This window comes from Camelus bactrianus, chromosome 34 (assembly GCF_048773025.1).
Source record: "Camelus bactrianus isolate YW-2024 breed Bactrian camel chromosome 34, ASM4877302v1, whole genome shotgun sequence".
Lineage (NCBI taxonomy): Eukaryota > Metazoa > Chordata > Mammalia > Artiodactyla > Camelidae > Camelus > Camelus bactrianus.
The window spans coordinates 7256770-7277166 of record NC_133572.1 but is presented as its reverse complement, the minus strand read 5'-3'; the positions used below and the strand labels follow the sequence as shown (position 1 = coordinate 7277166).

The window sequence follows — 20397 nt, the reverse complement described above, 5'->3', positions numbered from 1 at the left end:
GAAAGTTGCTTGAGATGTCAAGGAGTAGAGCGTGAAGCTGCCAGAGGTGGGGGGGGGGGAGAGAGAGAGAGATATTCTACAAAAGAGGGAGCCTCAGAGGAAGTAGTCACTAATCAGCACATAAAGTTCCCTCAAATCCTTAACATGTGCTCCTGAACAGCACACATGCAGAGGGAACTCCAAGGAGCTCAGTGAAAGGCAGCAGCTGGATGGTTCAAAGATACGAGCAGAAAGCTCAGCTGCTGGCTGTTGTATTGGAGACAGAGTTGACTTTGAATTCTATTAAGGAAGGCTCTGTAAACACTTTAGGCTATTTATTACCCTAGAACGGCCACACCTTAGGAGTAAGGACTATGCTCTGCGACAGAGCCTGAGGACTAGAAGCAAAACTGAAACAGATCTCCCCTAACCAAATATAAGACGAAGCCTCCAAAATTCAAAGTAACTAGTTAGTCATTTAACTGCCTCCTAGCATGAAAAGCAACACTCTTCAGAGGAATATAACATAATCCAGAGTCTCTACAATGTGTCATCCACAATATTCAGTGTCCAATAAAGATTTTCAAGACTTGTGAACAAACAGATAATGTGACCCATATTCAAGAGGTCAGTCAACAGAAATAGACTCAGAGATAATCTAGATGTTGGAATGAGCAAAACTTTAAAGTAGCTATTATAAATACATTCAAGCACTTAAAGAAAATAATGGTCATAATGAGTGATAACAGATGAAGACTATCAGGAGAGAAATGGAAACTATAAAAAAGACAGCACATGAAATAAAATATTGGACTGAATGGACTTAACAGCAGATTGGAGATAGAAGAAACAGTAAATTCAAAGATCAATGAAAATAATATAGTAAACAATAAAATAAAACAATAATAAAAACACACAAATCTTCAGTGACAACATTAAATGGTCTAAAAGAAGTGTAATTGGAGCTCAAGAAGGAGAAAACAGAATGGGGCAAAAAAAAATTGAAGTAATAATAGCCCCATTGCTCCCAAATTTGTTAACAACAACAACAACAACAACAATAAACAAAAACTTAAAGACCCAAGAAGCTCAGCAAATCCCAAGCAGGATAAGGACAATGAAAGCCACATCCAGGCACATAGTCAAACTGCTGAAAACCAACGATAAAATCTTGAAAGCAATTGGAGGGGGAAAAATTACACCATATACAGGGGAAAAGTTATACTAACTATATAGCTAACTTCCTTTTTCAACGCCTGGAAACAGTGTACAAGCATGTGCACTAGAAAGAGATGAATGGAGACCTCTAGACTGAAAGAGACTGAAGAGACACGTCAACCTTGCAATATACAGAGACCCTTGCTTAGACTGTGAGTCACACAAACTGTAAAAATACTAATGAGATATTTGGAAAAATGTGAACATTAACAGACAATCGGATGATACTGAGGAACTATTAGTTTTCAAGTGATGTGATGGCTCTGTGATTATGACTTTATAAAGGGACTTAAAGTGCTTAATCAGCCTTGCAAGGGTACAAGTTGGGATGACAATGACTAACTTCCTCAGTTTAACCCGAATGCAAATAAATGCTTACAGGGTACTGATTAGGTCCACAGAGTTAACGTTAATGGCTGAGATTATTAGTTTGATAGAAATGATCTGCAATCTTTTGGGAATGAGTTTTCTTTACATAGCTAATTTGGATCTCAATTCCGCCAGCCACAAAAATGAATTTATCTTTTGTCCACGGTTCACTTTTCATTTGTCACAGAATATGATCGTCATAAGCAATATTTAAGACAGTTGCATTTTGAAGTTTCATATATTTTCTTCTAAATGCCATTTACAGAATGTCTCCCTTTCCTTAAAAGCTTATTAAGGTTTAAAAATACTTAAGGATGATGAAGTCCGTGTACTGAGAAATCCTATTTCCTGAATCCATTTCCCGTTTTACAGATTTCAAAACGGACACAGGCGTTGGCCAGCAGTCTGGTTACCTGCGGGCTTTTTTTGATGTCCTGGGCGTCGAGGCTTAGGGGATGGGTGTGCACTCAGGGCAAGCCTTAGGAAGTCTGGGAGGACTATGAAAGGAAGAACTTTCATGCCAAGGGTAAAAGAGGAACTGATGTAATGTCCTGGAGAGATTTCACTCTCTGTTCCTGCCCGGATTTGGGGAACAATGAAGGAGGGAGACAGTGCTCTGGATAATCCAACTCAGATTTTACTTTTAACTCAGGATCTGGGCAGAAACAGGACTTGGAGGCGCTTGATTTATTTACTTCTCTGCAGACACCACTGAAAGAGGAAGTACTTGATGAAGCTGATAACATTAATGCTGGAGAACTGGATCCGAGGGCATTTAATTCCAGGCTCCTGGTGGTCTGGGCATAACCACTGTCAAGGCTGAAAGGCCTGCAACGAGCCCTTCCAAGCTTTGTTTCAGTTCGCAAAAGCACGCGCCCACGTATGGAATGGGCTCTGACGCTGCTACCCTGTTGCCTGCTGCCTCTGTTATTGTAAGTTGGCAGCAGGGTATGGAAACTTATGAGACCAGAGCCGGCAGGCAGAGAAGCTCCGGACACAGGAAATGCACTGAGCGGACAGTGGGTGCATTAAATCCCCCAGATGTAGGAGTCTTCTGTCTAAAACAAGAAGATTTTTTTTTAGTCTGGCCTTGATGTCTGGGTTTGTTCTTGGTGAATTGCCCAGCTGGAAAACTGGGAAATTATCCACATCGCCCTTGGTCTGAAGGTCTTGATAGCGGAGGGGAACACACAGGGAAGAGAGGACGAGCCACATGTAATTGGTCAGTGTGGGCCTGGAAGGAGGGGTGGGGAAGACGCTGGACCAGTAGGGACCTCATTCTGATTGAAAGTGTTTTCTGATCCCACACCTTTCTCTTGGTAGACCTCTTTTAAGACACAAATAATCCCTTCTAGCTACCAAACAGCCCCAAATAAATCACTATTTTAAATGTGATGATTACAAAGAAAGGTCTGATTTCTTTTCTCATCCTCTTCCCTTTCACTTATTAGAAAAGTCTCTCCACTTAAAATTCATCAAAATTTGATCCAATTTGATCATGTTATAAATAGTGGACAACTGATAAACCTAAAAAACAAAAACAAAATGCTGCCTTTGGTTAATTAAAGCCATGGGTTTTGACTAGGAAATTTCCAGGGTAGAGCAAAGGCTAAACATCGAGTTTCTGTCTCTCACACCAGGATCCCGTTTCCCCATCACATTTTCCCTGCGGTCATGGATGATGGTAAGGGAAGCTAGTCAGGGAGACGCAGAGCAACAGGTAACTCTCACTCATCACCCTCAGTGAACTGTGTTCCACACTTGTCCGGAAAAAGCCATTTCCCAGCACAATTCTGTAAAAGATTACTAGGAACCATGAATGATATAAAGACAAAAATGAAAGGTTCTAGGTCTTGAGACGGAATCCAAAATAGATTCCATATACAAACTCAGGTTTTGTGACTCCTGGTTGTGAGCTGACTTGTGCCTCCCCACCTCACCCTAGCCTAAAATTCATAGTTTGAAGTCCTGACCCGAGCACCTCAGAATGTGACATTACTTGGAAAAAGGGTCACTGCAGATGTAATTAGGTCAGATGAGGTCATACTGGAGTAGCGCGGGCCCCCCCTCCCGTGTGGCTGGTGCCCTGATGAAAAGGGGAATTTGGACACACAGATGTGCACATGCTGCATGTCTGGAAGGGCGATGTTCTGCCACACAGTCATCGCAATGTGAATGGAAGCAAAGAACTTTCAGCGATGCCAACCATCTCTGAGGCAGTGTCTCAGATGCAGAATATGCAAAGAGTAAGGAAATATGGGCCGTGCTCTCAGGGACCTCATAGTCTCCTGGAGAAGACAGATACATCAAAAAGCAACAAAAGGCTACAGGTGCTGAATTGAGAGTCGGTGCACACGGTGGGTAAGCCACACAAAGATGAAAGCACAGCTCTCAAAGCCAAAGATCACCAAAGACTGGTGATCAAACCACAGGAAGCTGGCAGAGAGACACACGACAGATTTTCCCTTGCAGCCCTCAGAAGGAACCGGTCCTCCCATACCTTGATCTTGGACTTCCAGCCTCCAGAACTGTGAGATAATAAGTATCTGTTAAGCCCGGGGTCTGTGGCGGCCCTAGCAAAGCAACATGCCTCCTACCACCTTTTCCAGAGGTTCAACCGAGACTTTCCACTGACCCTCTGCCCGCCCATCTCAGGGTTTCTGTTCTCACTGAATTCCCTCATCACACTCGGCTGTCGCTGAATTCCCTTGTAGGGTCTGAGAAGAACACTGCCCTAATCTGGAGTGTATGATTCACAGAAGTCCGAGGTCCTAAACAATAAATCCTCCGGAAGCTCCCAGAATTTTATAAACATTTGGTGAAAGAGGCTGAAAGAAACAAAACAGGTGACTCGCAGGACCCGGCGGCTTAACCTGCATCAAGGCGGGTGGGACGGGCTCCACGCGGGCCACCTCTGCCGGGGCTCAGAGCAGACGGCGTGGGCATGTCTACACCGGCTGCAGAGGAGGCTTCGTGCTCCTGGCTGGAAGCTGGCTCTGCTCTTTGTAGGCGGTCTAGAGGAGCCTCCCTCGGCCTCAAGAAAGGCCCTTCTAAGAAGTGAATGAAGAAATCAAGGGGTCAGGTTTCAGATGAGCCCTGGGGAGGTAAACCCTGTGAGCTGTTTCTAGGGAGGGGGCACAAAGATAAGGCCGAGGGATGTCAGGGAGGGGACAGAGCGGGATAAAGTCAGCTGAGAGCTTCCTTCTCTGGAGCTGAACCCTAACTGCCCTGCCCCCCTTATCTCAAAGGAATCAGATGGCATTTCCTGGGGGGTAAGAGGAAGTTTCTTGAAGGCTTCCTGGTTATCCTGGGAGAATTATTCCTGTGGATTAGGGATCTCTTGCCTCTAACACTTTTGACGCAACAGAGCAGGCTAGCCCCGGGGTAAGAGCTGCCCTGTACCCCTGGAGGAGGTCAGAGGAGGTGGGGAGCTGAACGGGTCCTCCTGGAAGTAGGTTCATGGTCCAGATGGATGGAAAGCGGCTCTATACACCATCAGTGCCCACCATGGCCCCCTCACAACCAAACGCTGCATGGGAATAGGGTCAGAGAGTAAAAGGTCATGACATCCAGGGGGCAAAGCAGGAAGAAGAGGCCTTGGAGAGGAGGATAAAGAAGAGGGAAATGAGGTCTAGTGTGGGGGCAGGGTTACCAGGCTCTGCCACCAGGGACAACAGGAAGTTCTGGTGGGACCTCATTACCTCCTGCCAGCGTCGAGAGTCACAGAGATGAAAGGGCCACCAAAAAGTTAATCTCAGAGTTGCTGAGTGTGAGAGGAGACAGTCAGGTTAACAGAAAGGTTCCAAAGGGTCACAGAGGACCTGCCCTGTGCCAGGCACCGCGGGTAACACAAAGTACAGGCACCACTCATTTTCAAAACAGGCTGCATCCTGCATTAAGGCTGGCACTTCAAATATATTCTCCCTTAGAAACAATGCCAGAGATTAACCACGTGCCCAATTAACCACGAAGAAGTCCTAGGACAATGGTGCGAGTAGGCAGGAGGCCTTCCCTATGTCCAGATATGCATAAGTCTGGTGTTTGCACAAAGTATGTGCCTTTGCAATAATGCGAATGGTTAAGAAAACTGAGTTGGAGGTAAGGAAAACAACTATTGCACAATGATGTGACTATACCTAACACTACTGAATCATGTACCTAAACATGGTTAAGATGGCAAATGTTATGTGTATTTTATCACAATTAAATTTTTTTTAAGTTTAAAGAAAAGAAGAAAAACTCCAATTAAATAGAGGTAAGAAATAGCAAATAATAATAACAGACAGCATTTATCGACAGATGCTGTCCTAAGGGCATTTCCCGTATTAACTTGATCCTTCCTTACATCGATCGTATTCGATAGGTCCTGCTATTTCCTTCTTGTACAGATGAAAACGGAGACACAAGGAAGTTAAGGAACTTGCCCAAAGTCACACGGCTGCTGAACTGGGGAGCTGGGATTTGAAGCCGGTGGTCTGGATCCAGAGTGCACACACGCCATTATGGTCTCCGGCTCCCGAGCATCACACCGTGTAACAAAGATGTCAAACCCGGGCCAATGGCCTTCTTGACGCTTCAGTCATCAACGTGATTCCAGCAAGACTAGAAAATCGGGGTGGTTTTTACAACCAGTAATAGGATGTGGCCTGAGCAGATGACAACCTCAACTACCCTGGTGTCTGCTCAGTCACTGTCCTGGGGGGTTGGCTCTCAAGGAGGGACCCAAACAAGGAGCAGGTCCAGGGGCACGAAGCCAGCGCTTCTGCTCTCAGAAGCCAGTGCCTGACTCGGACCCACGTGTCTCAAAGGCTGGGAGACTGCTGTCCTGTTAAGTCCATTCATCCTGGGGCAGTCAAGGACCTACACGGGTTAACTCAGTCCAATTTAGTATGAGTTTTTAAATCATTAACTGAAGACACACCTTGAAGTCTCGAAAGTTATCTCTGACTTTTCTTTTTGGTTTAAACTTGGCAGTTTCCAGTACAGGTGGCCCCCAACTTATGATGGTTCGACTTGATTATCTTTCGACTTTACAATGGTGGGAAAGTAATATGCATTCGATAGAAACCACAGCTCAGATTTTGAATTTTGATCTTTTCCCAGGGTTAGCGATACACAGGACGACATGCCCTCGTGATGCTGGGCAGCGGGCAGAGCTGGCGGGCGGCCAGGCGATCACAGCCGTGAACAGTGGGTACTGTTCTGTACCCAGACAGCCATTCTGTTTTCCACTTTCAGTACAGTATGCCATAAATGGCACGAGCTGCTCAACACTTTATTATAAAATAGGCTTCTTGTTAGATGACTGTGCCCAACCGTAGGCTAATGTAAGTGTTCTGTGCATGTTTAAGGCAGGCTAGGCTAAGCCATGCCATTCGGTAGGTTAGGGGTATTAAACGCATTTTTAATGTAGGATATTTTCAACTTATGATGGGTTTGCCGGGCATATCCCCATCGTAAGTCTAAGAAGATCTGTGCTATGAAGCAGAGAAATTATAAGCAGGAGTGCTGAGACCTACCCCAGTCAGGGGACCTGGTCTTGGCATCCTAATCTCCATAATTTCTCTGTCATTCTTCTACTCATCGTTTGCCCTATTTGCAGGGTGCCTGCACACACACAGAATTAAAAACCTTATTTTGTCCGGCTTGTTCATGGTGCAGTGGAGTGGACACAGGCAATGGAGCCAAGCAGACCTGGGGTTCAGTCTTAGCCTTGCTCTTTCGTAGCTGTGTGATTTAGAGGCGTGCTACTTTGCCACTAAAAGCCTCCATTCCCTCATCTACAAAGTGGAAATAATATTACCTGGTTTATAGAGTGGTTGTGAAGATTAAATGGTTTAAACATGCAAAAGCTTAGAACAGGGCCTGGCACCCAGTGAGGACCCAATAAATGCTAGCTATTATTTTGTTATTAGGGAGGGGATTCATACACCTCATCTCCATTAATTATCTCATTAAAATTGCATACGATTTCCTTCCTCCAAAGCAGTCTTCGGGCGCTTGTATTTGGTGGGCGGTGGGGAGGACATGGGAGGGGGTGGATATTTCCCTCAAAAAAGCAATCATATAAATAAAAATTTTGTGGGCCATCCCAGAATACAGGCCACCCTCCCCACCCTCCACGAAGAAATGATTTCTCTCTGCTACCTGGGCCGTGACCTTGGGCTAGCTGTAAGGAGAACTGAGAACAGCAGTATTTCGACACTTGAAATCTCTCATCATTACTTCCAACGTCCATGTCCACCCAGTGACGAAGAGCTGCCCCAGAACAGAACTTTCACTGGGAACTGTGGGGTGAATGCCTTCAAATTCAAGTGATTAAAGATCACCTCCTAGTCTCTCGGATGGGGCACGGGAGAGGGTGGCACCGGAGAGCTGAAGCTACGGGAGGGTCCCCCCAAGAGGTCGTGAGATGAGAACATTTGAGAAATACAGATCCCGACTCTCTTCCCTAGAGATGTGTGCGGGTCCAGTCCGGCAGGGGTAATTGATCCCAGTCAGAGACCAGCCTGGACTGGAAACACATTTTAAGGAATCACTATTCAAGTAGTTCTAACACCAAAGGGCCAATGGCAACCGAATATATACTTTGGGACAAAAGCTTCTCTTTTAATTGTCCCATGGGAGCCAAAAGTAACTGATTTTGGAATCAAAAGACGTTGATATCACAACTGTGTGTGATCAAATCAGTTCATTTTTTTTTTTTTTCAAATCAGTTCATTTTATAACCATTGGCTGGTATGAAACTTCTCAAGCTCTTTTGTCTCCTGGTTTTGGTGAAAGCCAGCGGTCTCCTTCCTACCCAGCTATCTAACTAATGCATATCATGCAGATAAAATGGGTCCCCCACAATCCAAGAAGAAGAATCTATTTAAAGTGAGGTCTTCATTGTGAAACAAGTGAATGAACGACTCTAGGTTTGACTACTAAGAGGGGTAACATCATCAGCAGTTCCTGACAAGAGGAGATAAATGAGAAGAGATTTTCTGAGCATCACCAGACAGGACACTATGTTACGCTTTTCTGGATTTTAGCTGCCCACAACCCTAAAAGTAGAGAATGTGTCTCATTCATCTTCGTATCACCCAGGGAGACTCAGCTTTTGGACAGAATGTTAGGATTTGAGAGCGCTAAGATCTGAGACCATTTGGTCGAATCTTGTCTTATAACTTGGGAGTCTAAGGGCCAGAAAAATGAGAAACTGAGCCCTTATGACTCTTCTGGCAGAAGGGAAGGACAGACCTGGTTTCCTGACGTCTCGAGCTCAGTCTTTAAAAAAATTGATCTAAGCTGACCAGGTGTCCCAGTTTGTCATGGACGGTCCTGGTTTATGTCTATTGTCCTAATTCATTTACTGATCTCACTGTCATAAGTGTCTTGGTATGGATGAAAAAGTACAAGGTTATTGTAATTATATAATATTGCCTCCCCTTCCCATAACTAGGTAAGGGGAAAGAGTGGAAATGCTGATTTCCCCAGGACCGAGGTGGGAATCTGAGTATCACTTTGCTCAAGGCATGACTCAACTTCAGAACAGTGTACATCATAGAGATAATGAATGTTTACAAAATAAAGGGTTCGAATTAGTATAATAAAGGGTCATACGTCCCTCCTGCCAGAGCCCAGAAGGGAGCCTCTGACCTAACACCAACCTCCTAGCCGCTGACACTGCCACGTGGCTGCTAGTCTGAAAGGCGAGATTTCAGTGTAGCGTACTCATACAGGATATCTGCAGGGAGCGGTTGCTAGATTAAACAAGGTATGTTTGTACTGTGATATAAATCCCATTGTGAAATTATGAATGTCTGAACTGGTTAAGTCAGTGGCAGTGACGAGGTGAGGTCACAGGGCGGCTGAATGCAGCTTTGTGTGCACTCGCCTCCCCGTGCCAGCCTGCTGAGGGGCTGAGTGGGTCCTCTGGAACGTTCTCCTTCCACTCTGGGAGACTGGTCTCTGTGCCAAGTCAGCAGCAACATACTTTTCATACTGTATCCCCAATTATGTAAAATAAACCACTGGGGATGTAGTATTGGATGCTTATAATTTCCACTTATAAACTGTTCTCCCTGCCTCCTTCCCAGGTCAGATCTTCCTGTACGTTAACACATGCCTGTATCAATGTTATATATCAACGATATAACAGGATCGATTCCAGAGACAATTTATGTGGAGCTGGGTCTTTTCTTTTTGATGGAGAAGACGGGAAAGAGGTGGGAGGTGGCCGAAGGTGGGGAACTCGTACTGACCCATTCGTCTCTCTCGTTGGTCCCTTGGTCACCAACGGCACCCATATATCTGGAGGTCTGGGGGCCGCCAGCCCCTTCCTGTCACCTCCTGGCCTGGTACAGCTCTTCTCACCTGATACCACCTGACAAAGAGCCACGCTTCCTTTCTGTGTCCACCTGCTCATGTGAGAGCAGGCGGAGGAGCAGCGGAGCCGGGCACGTACCGGAATCACGTTTCCTGGCTGACAGCTTCACAGAATGGTCTCTGAGAACACACTACTTTTAAGAGCAGGTCTGATGTGTATGTATATGCATGACTGGGACATTGTGCTGTACACCAGAAAGGGACACATTATAACTGATGGTACTTCAGCTAAAAAAAAAAAAGAGAAAGAGCAGGTCTGAAGCAGAGCTAACTGGTCCACAGGGCGATGCAGCCCTTGACCTTGCGCTCAATTGGCTCCGTCCTTTTACCTCCTGATCTCACCACCGCCAATGACAGAGCACTGGAGAGCACGGCTCATTAGGGCGCTGGCGGTGGCACGTCGTTATTTACTCAGTTGGCGAGGAGCTCTGAGAGGAGCCAGCGTTCTCTACTGACCAGCTCCTGCCAGTGAGAACCATAACAGACACACCTGCTCAGGAGTCAGATCAGGCCGAGGGGAGCGCAGGAAGGGCTTGTCCTGACCACAAGCCTCCAATCACATCAGAGAATCAAACGGGGAATAGAATTCCAAATGGGATTTTTTTTAACAATGAAGAGAGAGAGAGAGAGAGAGAGAGAGAGACCTGAGAGAGAGAAAACCCAACCCGTCACACACCTTTTGTACCTAAACATCTTCAGGCTGGGTAATCTGATTCCTGCCTTCATGTCCGGCTTCAGTAAACCCACTCCTCTCCTCGGGGGCAGCTGGTGGCTATTACGCAAGCTGGAAGTGCACAAGCCAGAAAGAGTAAAAGAACGGAGAGTGGAACTCGGGGAGGGAGGCGGCTGCTAAATTTAGAAAGGGTAAAGCTAGAGGAAGACAGGACAGAGGAGCAGGCGGGGAGCCTGCAAGGGACGCTCACTTCTTCTCCATCATGGAAGCGAGGGGGCCTGCTGAGAAACACAGGGCACACGGAACCCTAGGTCAGGTGGCCCGGAGTCACGCTCTGTTTTGTGAAGTGTTAATTAAGAAAACAAATAACTTCTCCCTTTTTAATTTGCTGATGGCAAAACAAAAAAGAGTCCTGCTCTGCGGGATGATCAATCAATTTATGGAAATATCCCTAAAAAACCCAGGTTTTAAGACCTCTTGTAATCTGGTCCTCAGAAAAAAGTACAAGTTTAAAAGAATTACTTCGGGTCCCTAGTCCGGGCAAGAAGATGTGGTCCAAATGCCCCTCAGAGGCACGACGCATCACTGTTCGGCAGAATAGGGAGTAAAAGAAGATTTTTATGCCCTATTTCTGTACCCAAACACCTGCTGTGGAACTCTGTCCAGGGCCACCATTCCATTCTGGTCTTTTGTTCTGTTTTCTACCAGATTTGATGCTGACCACTGTAACTCACAGGAAAAGAGCAGCGCCTGGCACGCCTGAACTAAGCACTCATAGTGAGTCCACTGCAGGTCACCACCTTTGGGGCATGAAGAGGAGACTTCTGGTCCACTGCAGAGTTCACAGGGTTGGGGTCTCTTTTCTCCCTCCAGCTTATGTTACCCCCTCTGCTCAAAAACCTTCAATGACTCCCTATTACTTTCCTCCATAGCCCACAAATCAGAATCCTCCCCATTCTGGTTCTAATCTTACCTCCTCAGACCCGTTCTGCAACAGCAAAATCTCGATCACTGTTGAAGTAGGGCGATGGTACACAGGGTTTTTTTTAGTTAATTCTCTCTATTTGGGGTCTGTTTGAAATTTTTCATAATCAAAGGTAGGGGGGAAAGAAAGATAATCTCTACAACCCAAGTCAGCTGACAGATCTCTGTTCCAAGGACTTATTCCATCCTGGAATGTTCTCCACTTCATCCCAGCTTATCAGAATCTTTCAAGGAACTGGATCTTCAAGAAACCCTCCAGAGCCACCTCCTTCATGAAGCTGTACCTGGATATAACCCCACTTCCACCATCTCTTTATGGTGCCTTTACTCTTTGATACTTATGTGAATATCTAACCCTTTCCTTTCCCTAGGTTGTGAGTTGCAGAGAGCCAAGAACAGATCTGATTCATCTTGGCATTTCCCCCAGGGTCTCAAACATAGTCAGCCCTCAACAAATGTTTGTTGACTGAAAAATGAATCACATGAATAAGAACAACTTATCAAAGGAACAGCTGAACCTCTGGGATTTGTCTACAACTCAGGCAATGAGAGAGAAGCCTCCTCGGTACCTTCTTACCTTCTTCGTGGTTCTGGTGCAGGATGACTTCCGGCTGCGTGTGTATCGAGTTTCCGGGGTGGAAGAACGGTGAGAAAAGAATCCGAGGTTTCCTCTGCTTCAGAATATGCTGAAGGAGTTCATAGAGCACATCGCCTGGAAAGAGAAAGGAAAGAGGAATCAAGAAATGGGAACAGTTTGTTCAACAACCATCTGAACTTTGACACTGTGCCGGGCACGGGGCACAATGGTGAGGAAGACAAGTCTGCCCCCTGCCCACGTGATCTTACAGGGGACAGCAGGTGGCACTGAGACTCAGAAGGTCAGAGCCATGCGGCTTCTTCTTTTGAACTTTTTTGATTATGAAAGTCATATCGAAGAAAAAGTATAAAAAAAATGCAGGAAGCCACAAAGAAAACAAAAATCACCTATAATCCTACCGCTAAGAGACACAAGCCCTGCTTGTGTACTGTACAGTACTGCAGAGTTACATAGTCAAAACCAGGCTCATCATGCTTTATTATCTCTCCTTTTCCCTCCGCACGATGTAACTGTTTTAGTAGATGCATAATAACAACCCGTCACTGGGACGAGCCAGACTTTATTGCAAACTGCAACTGTCCCAATTTATTGCCACTATTTTTATAAAAAACATCCTTTGTTTGCATTTCAGATTATTCAAAGAAGAATTATAAAGTCAAGAAGGATGAAAAGTTTTACTGTTTCAATGACAACTCATGGAATCTTCACAGAAATCTCCTCAACAGAGAACAACGTGACTTTCTAATCCACATTAATCCCAGACAGGAAAAGAGTAAATAAGAGAAGTATTCACGAGTCCGAGGTACTCGCTACTGAGGATACCCTATAAGGAACTGGCATATTCTGGGATGCTTCCCACTAAAAATACACACAGGCAATGCTCCAAGGTCCCACGATCTCTAGAAAATCGTCTTTAGACGTCAGCTCCTCGCAGAGGATTGTAAGGGTTGGTCTGAACTGGGGGGCTTCTGTTCTGGTGTATTTGTATCTGAAGTGTCCGCTGAGTAGTTAATTAGCCAAAAAACCTGTCGTGGTCTTCTCTCTCCCCTTTGACTTAGCTCCAAGTTCAAAGATGCAGGTGGGCGCCTCAAAACCCCTTTGGGGGTGGGTGATTAATCTTTAAAATGCCACAGACTTTTCTGACTGTCCCCCCACGCCCTTCCACATACAGATATGCCATCAACAATTGTACCAAACAATGGGCTTTTGTCTCTAATTTTAGCCACTTTTAACAGATACTTTAATTAACAACTTAATTTAACTGCGTATTTTGGGCTACTGCTATATATATTTTTTCCTTTTCAGTTCAGCCTGAACCTGAGAAACACTCCACAGTAATTCCTTTCTCTCTGCAAACCTCTTGCGCTCTTCCCATTTGTACCAAATAAAGTTCCATGATACCCTGTCCAACCCATTCCTGAGGTACCTGGTGCTTCGCTTTGATTTTGGTCCTTTGGACCTTTGAATTTTGGGTGTTATTAATATAATTACTGCCACTATTTACTATGGGGATCAAATAAAGCCGAAGACCCCATGTCACTGAGGAATCTCCTAGTGAAACGGCGAGAAGCCGCAGGGGAGTCCTGAACCAGACTTCAGAACGTCCTGTGTGAGGCGCAGCCGTGGCTCGCGGCTGCGTTCCGGAGCCAGGACGGCCTCGGAGCTCAGCTAATTCAAACCCAGTAGTCATGGTGACGCTGTCTCTGATGAGGATATGGAGCCTGAAATACAGTCCTATTTTAATGATTCATATTTTAATCGCTTACAAAAATAAGTCCCTAATCAAAGCGTTGTTTCTTTTGGTTTAGTGTAACGTCTTCCTGAACTTCTCCGAATTTACACGGCCTCACGACGCTGGGTTCCACCCTGTGAGGTTGAGCAAAATTTGAACAACGTTATTTTGGTAGTAGCCGAAGAGAAAACGAAAACACTGAAAAAAGGTGTCCCTGATGATTACTAACAAAAACGGTCGGTAATTAGTGCATGCATTTTGGAAAGGGAGGCCAGAAAGTATAGATTTAGTGGCTGTGAGGGTGCTGGACTGTTAATTTTGAGGGTGCTGGACTGTTAATTTTGAGGCACGCTGGGTGCGGGGAAGGCACGGGCTGCTGGGCTGGAGGGCTGGCTCCTCCACACCTGGCGACCTTGAGCAAGGCCCTGAACGTCTCTGCAAAATGCCAGCATCTCCTGCAGAGGTTTGCCGTGGGCACTGAATGAGGGGATGTCGAGAAGCAGGGTCTGGGCATATGTCACACCTGGCCCCTCCCTGGAGGTCACCCTCGCAGCTGGAGGAGATCTGGGTGTGGTGGCCAGAGAGCGGGACAAAGTGAGGTAACAAACAAATGCCCTTTAACTTCTCTAGGCCTCAGTTCCTTGTCCTGTAAAACGGCAATGTCAGTGGCATCCACCTCCCAGGATGACGGCGAGGACCCGGTGAGGTCATCACGTAACGGGCGCATCACAGCAGTGGGCAAACGGCGAGAACTCAGCAGACACCAGCTGTGCTGTGACCACCGCTGTCACCACTATTATGATCATTAACGTGATTTAGGACAGACCCGTAGACCCCCAAGGAGGTCTCAGAAGGAGAACAAGGGAGTGTCTTGGTCATGGTCAGTGTTCCCGCTTCACAAAGGGCAAAGGTTAACTGAGGCCATGCACCCATCCTGGCCTCTCTGGAAGCCACACCCTGGCCTGGTGGGCTGAGCCCTCCATGGGGCTGACATGGACTCTGTCCCATACGTTCCTTGGCCTCTGTGCTGCCTCTGCTTAGCCTCTCATCCCAGAGCTGGCCAAGGGAGCCTGGCAGAGCTTTGCCAACTCCTGACCTGAACCGGGAAGATCACAGTCATAAGTGCCACGTGTGACAGCTGGCTCATGGCTGGGAGCCCGGGCCCCAGGTCCCAGGCCAGGAAAAAGCTTGAATTCTATGGCTGTAATGCTAAGACTTAATTCTAAGAGCATGGTCATGGTTGCATCAGTCCATTCACAGACGTGTTTCCTCAGCAACCAGGAGCTCAGTTGGGGAACGAGGCTGGCTTAGCACAAACGCATCACTACTCTGGGGGGAAAATCAACCCACTGTGCATACTGTGTGTGTGTGTGTGTGGTGTGTGTGTGTGTGGTGTGTGTGTGTGTGTGTGGTGTGTGTGTGTGTGGTGTGTGTGTGATTGGCAGTCACAGTGTGTGCCTGGGAATCTTAGAGAGGATTCTATAGGTTTCTTACATGGACTCCAACTTGTGTTCAGTAAAAGCCCCCTGCCTCCCCTTCCCCTGCCAAGAAGTAGCTTCGGCTGAGTCCTACTGTGGTGGGCAGCCGGACACAAGATAAGCAAACCGTTTTTGGACAGCGCTAGTGGGTAGAAAGTTCTTCTGTGGAGTTGGAGTCTGGCTGCCTCTGCAATCTTGCGTACCTCGGTTCCTGGTTTTGGCTTTTGGGGCAGCACGGAGCGTGTGTCCCGTCTACAGCAGATTCCTAAATAAATAAAGATGCCCTCCCATCCTCTCCCGTCTCCACTGTCCCCCAACGCCTCCGACACCCGGTCTGTTCTATTGCTACATTCTGAAAACCTTCACATGCGCACTAGATCACGTCTCAAAAGTGATAGTAACAAAAAGACCTCTGGAATAAAGAAGATATTTAAAAATAAGTTGTATGTATTTGCCTGCTGTATAAAGAGCATGAGCAACAGCACTGGGCACCGAACTTGGCTCATGAACGACCACTGGCTTGAATTCAAAGGCACTGTTCAAAAAAAACCCAAAAACCTCTTGGCCTATTCGATTCCTGATAAATCTTCTCTGTCTTCCCAGAAAAGAAATAACCAGTACTAACCATAAAAGATGGTTCTATTGTGCTAAGCAGTGGAACCAAGGCTACTGTTTAAGGGACAACAGCTTCTGTTGGTTCCTGCTATATCTTCATGCACACATATGAGGTTCATGTACCCACAGGCCTGCATAGACATGGATCTGCCACAAAGCTAGTAAGTTTAGGGGGCCTTCATCTGCATAGTCCCATGGGAGGAACCTAGAACTATGAGTCCTCAAATGATAAACTTCAGATCTCATAAAACCTAGACCTACGCCTCGGCGCGTGCGCGCACACACACAGAAACCCACATACGGTTTTGTATCGGTGATGTGAAAAGCCAGGCATTGACTTCAAGAATCCTAAATTCTATTCTTTAATTTGCAGTTTGTTTCCAACAAACAGTCGAAAGAGTGACCAAAACTGCTACCAGTTGCCTTAGCAATCTTACTGCTGTCTGAAGAACGAGAACATAGATGCTCTTTAGGGGTTTAAACTTGTCTAAGTGTCTTTACTTTCAGAGGAAGGAGCTTGGGCTCTGGAGCACGGAAGTCCCAGGTTCGAATCCCGGTTCCTCTCTTCATCAGCTGCAGGCCCTGGGGCAAAGTATTATTTCTCTTGGAGACTTAGTTCAAGGCTGAGTTAAAGATTGTTTTGTCTCAAATGAGAATGATGCCCAGGCTTGGCAGGGCTGTTGTGAGGATTAAGTGAGATGATCTGAACACGCACCACCAGCCCCATGCCAGCTATCACACACGCTCAGTAGACGGCACCTCTTGTGGTCAGGATCATCATAAACCATCATTATAAACAGAAGTGTCTCCAAAAAAACCCTGGGAACCGTTTGCTTTGCTTTGATATTTTTGTATTTAAAGCACATGCGTAAGTTTCATAAAGTCACATTCATACGAATGGGATATATATTTTCCTGGCTGACATCATTTCAGACAGACATTTCTAGCTCATAGTCTCTCTCTCCTAATTCACAGCTGTACTTTCAATCTCTTTCTACGGGTTTCTTCCTTTTAGCATTGACACAGCTTCAAATTTTTCCCGTCTTACACACACACACACACACACACACACACCCCTTTGTCCTCATCTTCCCCTCCAGGTGCTGCCCTGTTTCTCTCCTCCCCTCGCAGCCACACCTCCGGGAAGAGCTGTCCAGCCCTGGGGCCACCCCTCCCCTCCTTCCTCTCCTCCGGGCCCTGCACTCTGCTCTCTGCTCCAGCCCTTCTCAAAGGTGCTCCTGCTGAAGTCACCTCTGCATTGTCAAACCCAAAGGGCACCGGTACCTGGGACCTGCCCACTTCTTAGCAACATCATCACCTGTGGCCACTGCCTCCCCCGGAGAGCAGCCCTGCGGCTTCAGGCATTCCCGTGTCCCCGGGTTTTCTTCCTGCCTCTCTGCTCTCTCTCCTTCTCCAACCACCAAGGCGCCCAGGCCTCTCACTGTCTCTCCTCCTGGTAATCTCATCCCTCCCAGGGCTGCAGTCAGCTCGTCAACGCTCAGTCTCCTCCAGCCAAGCCTTTCTCCTCAACTCCAGAAACTTCTGTACCTCCTACATCTCCCTCTTGCACGTCGCTCAGGACCCGCGCGGCTCATGTGTTTGACATAGAAGCCTTTACAACCCACGTGGTATTTTCTAGTTCAGGAGATGTGGTCAGAAATCTGGGACTCATCCTGAGCTTCTCTTGGCCAACATCTAATCCGTCACCAAGACTCACAGACTCTGCCTTCTAAACACTCCTTGAATCACCCCCACTTCCTGCTAGCCCATCCTGGTTCAAGTCACCGCCATCGCTCCTACGTGCCAGCCACACACCCTACTTCTGCCCCACACCCTACTTCTCACCTCTGTGCCTTGTCAGGCCCTCTCCGCTTCAGACCCTGAATGGCTTCTACCTGTCTTTAAAATAAAATTTTAAAGTCCTGAACTCTGTCCATCGACAGATGACTGGATAAAGCAGCTGTAGTACATTTATACAATGGAATACTACTCAGCCATAAAAAAGAATAAAAATGCCATTTGCAGCAACATGGATGGACCTGGAGATTGTCATTCTAAGTGAAGTAAGCCAGAAAGAAAGAAAAATATTATATCATATCACTTATATGTGGAATCTAAATAAAGGGAAAAAAAAGGTCAAATGAATTTATTTATAAAACAGAAACAGACTCAAGACAGAAAACAAACTTACAGTTACTGGGAGGGGGGAAGGGGATGGGAAAGGATAAATTGGGAGTTTGAGATTTGCAGATACTAACTAATGTGTATATAAAATAGATAAACAACAAGTTTATACTGTATAGTACAAACAATTATATTCAATATCTTACAGTAATTTATGGTGAAAAAGAATATGAAACAAATATATGTATGTTCATGTATGACTGAAGCATAGTGCTGTACACCAGAAATTAACACAACATTGTAAACTGACTGTACTTCAATCAAAATACACACACACACACACACACACACACACACAGTCCTGAACGTGGTCTGCGAGCCCCTGTATGATCTGTTGATGAAATGGTAAGTGACTCAGTGAACAGCCACAAGGCGACAGGGTGTTTTCCTCTATATTTACGTTCTCCAGGTTTGCTTAGCAAGTCCCATAACGGGGGTGGCTGGGGCATTTCCAGTTTTTACAATTATAAACAGAATTGCTAAGAGCATCTCTGCTGTCCCCCATTGGATTGTTTCCTTGGGATGTTTTCCTAAAAAGTGATGTCATCAGTGAAAAGGCATGATTAGTTTTAAAGTTCTTACTAGACACTGCATGCTCTCAAGCAGGTTAGGACCAACGCTTAGCGTCATCCACAATGCTACCCAGAGTCTTTCCCCCGGGGTTTCACAGCATTTCAGTTCTTGAGTTCAGTGGGTTTAAAGCAGAATCTTATCATCATTAAAATTTGCATTTTTCAGGTGGTGATTTACTATGTACACATCCTCCTCTGAAGCTTATCTAAAGTAACACATTCTTAAATTTGCAAACTGTTCTCTCTTCTCTTTCTCTCTCCTCTGTTTTTATTCAGAGATTCTGGTTTCCTTCTGACCAATTCTTTAAAAAAAAAAAAAAAAGCATGCATGGTGTGGGAAGGCTAATTTTCAGATTTTTCAGAAGACTCTCTCTGTTGGTCGTTCCTGCCCGTGATAGGTTCAAAATGAACTCTGAGGTCTCGGTCCTTCAGTTTCATCATAAATTCAACGGTGAAAACACCAATGCAGACCCAGGCCTGGGGGAGCCTGTCATGCGACTGCTTGGCTTCCTAACTCTGCTCCATCTTATTTTCCAAGCATTCCATTCAATTCATTTTTGTAGGATGATTGAATTACAAACCTTTTTATTTAACGCGAAATGCCGTCTGCGACCATAAAAATAAACTACTCTTTTACTTAGGAACAAATACTTGAAATTTAGTTGATATCTATGTCTTAGACACAGAGATCCCGAGAAGAAAGAGAGCAGGTTATGGGAACATTTGAATATTAGATTTCAGATGAGAAGGAATCAGTCAGAAAAGACAGTTAGGGTGACAACAGCCTTCAGCCGGATGCAGAGCACAAGGTCAGATCAGCCAAAGAACAAGCTTGTGAGAGAATAAAAATATCGTGACCTAAGAATGCACTTTGAATTAAGAGGAGTGCTGTGTGTTTTACGTGTTATAATGTCACTCTGCAGTTACTTCACCAATGGGACAAGTGAAGGGCTAAGAAATTCAGTGACTCTCTTGTAACTGACTTATCTAAGCACCTCTCTGATGTGTGACACACATATTTTTTGGTTTGTTTTTCTCAAAGACACAGCAAGAGGAGAAAGTGCCAACTCCAGGTATCTTCGGTCAAGGGTCATGTCTGCCAGAACTCCCACACTTCAGGGTTAAAATTCCCCTTCTGTGAACGGTACCTTCAGACCCTGTGACTTCATTGTAAAACAGCCGGTTGACACAGTCACTCAATCCAGCAAACCACCTACCATTGCTTAATAGAGATTAATAGGCAAGTTGGTTTCCAAGGAACTATGTATAGATAAAGACCAGTATTTTCAGTTTAACCTTCAAAGGAAATTTTACTGTATTTGAAAGTTACAGGCAAAACATATTTCTAAAGACATACGATCTGGTGGACTGAAGGAAGAAACATTTTGTTACATCGCTCTCTGATATACTAAAAACTGATTTACTTAGTAAAACCCCAATACCTTTTTTGCTGAATTGAATTGAAGGAACTTTGAAAATATGTTTTTTTTCTTTTTATTAGCATGGATAGAAAGTCTAACATGAATTAAATTAATAACATGGGGTTTTTTTTGTTCATTCAAATAATGGATACATAAATACACTCCACCTGAATGTCTTGCAATGGACAACTCTAAATTGTAAGA

The 20397-nt window shown here is 45.5% G+C and overlaps 1 protein-coding gene across 3 annotated transcripts in view; it reads right to left on the bottom strand.

Moving 5' to 3' along the window:
- ETV6 (ETS variant transcription factor 6) overlaps positions 1–20397 on the bottom strand; it is a 222554-nt gene that overhangs the window by 23586 nt on the left and 178571 nt on the right. For all 3 annotated transcript variants that reach the window (XM_074357505.1, XM_074357506.1, XM_010946431.3), the window contains exon 4: positions 12171–12305. In XM_074357505.1, coding sequence (XP_074213606.1) covers positions 12171–12305 — 135 coding nt within the window. The remainder of the gene's footprint in view (positions 1–12170; positions 12306–20397) is intronic.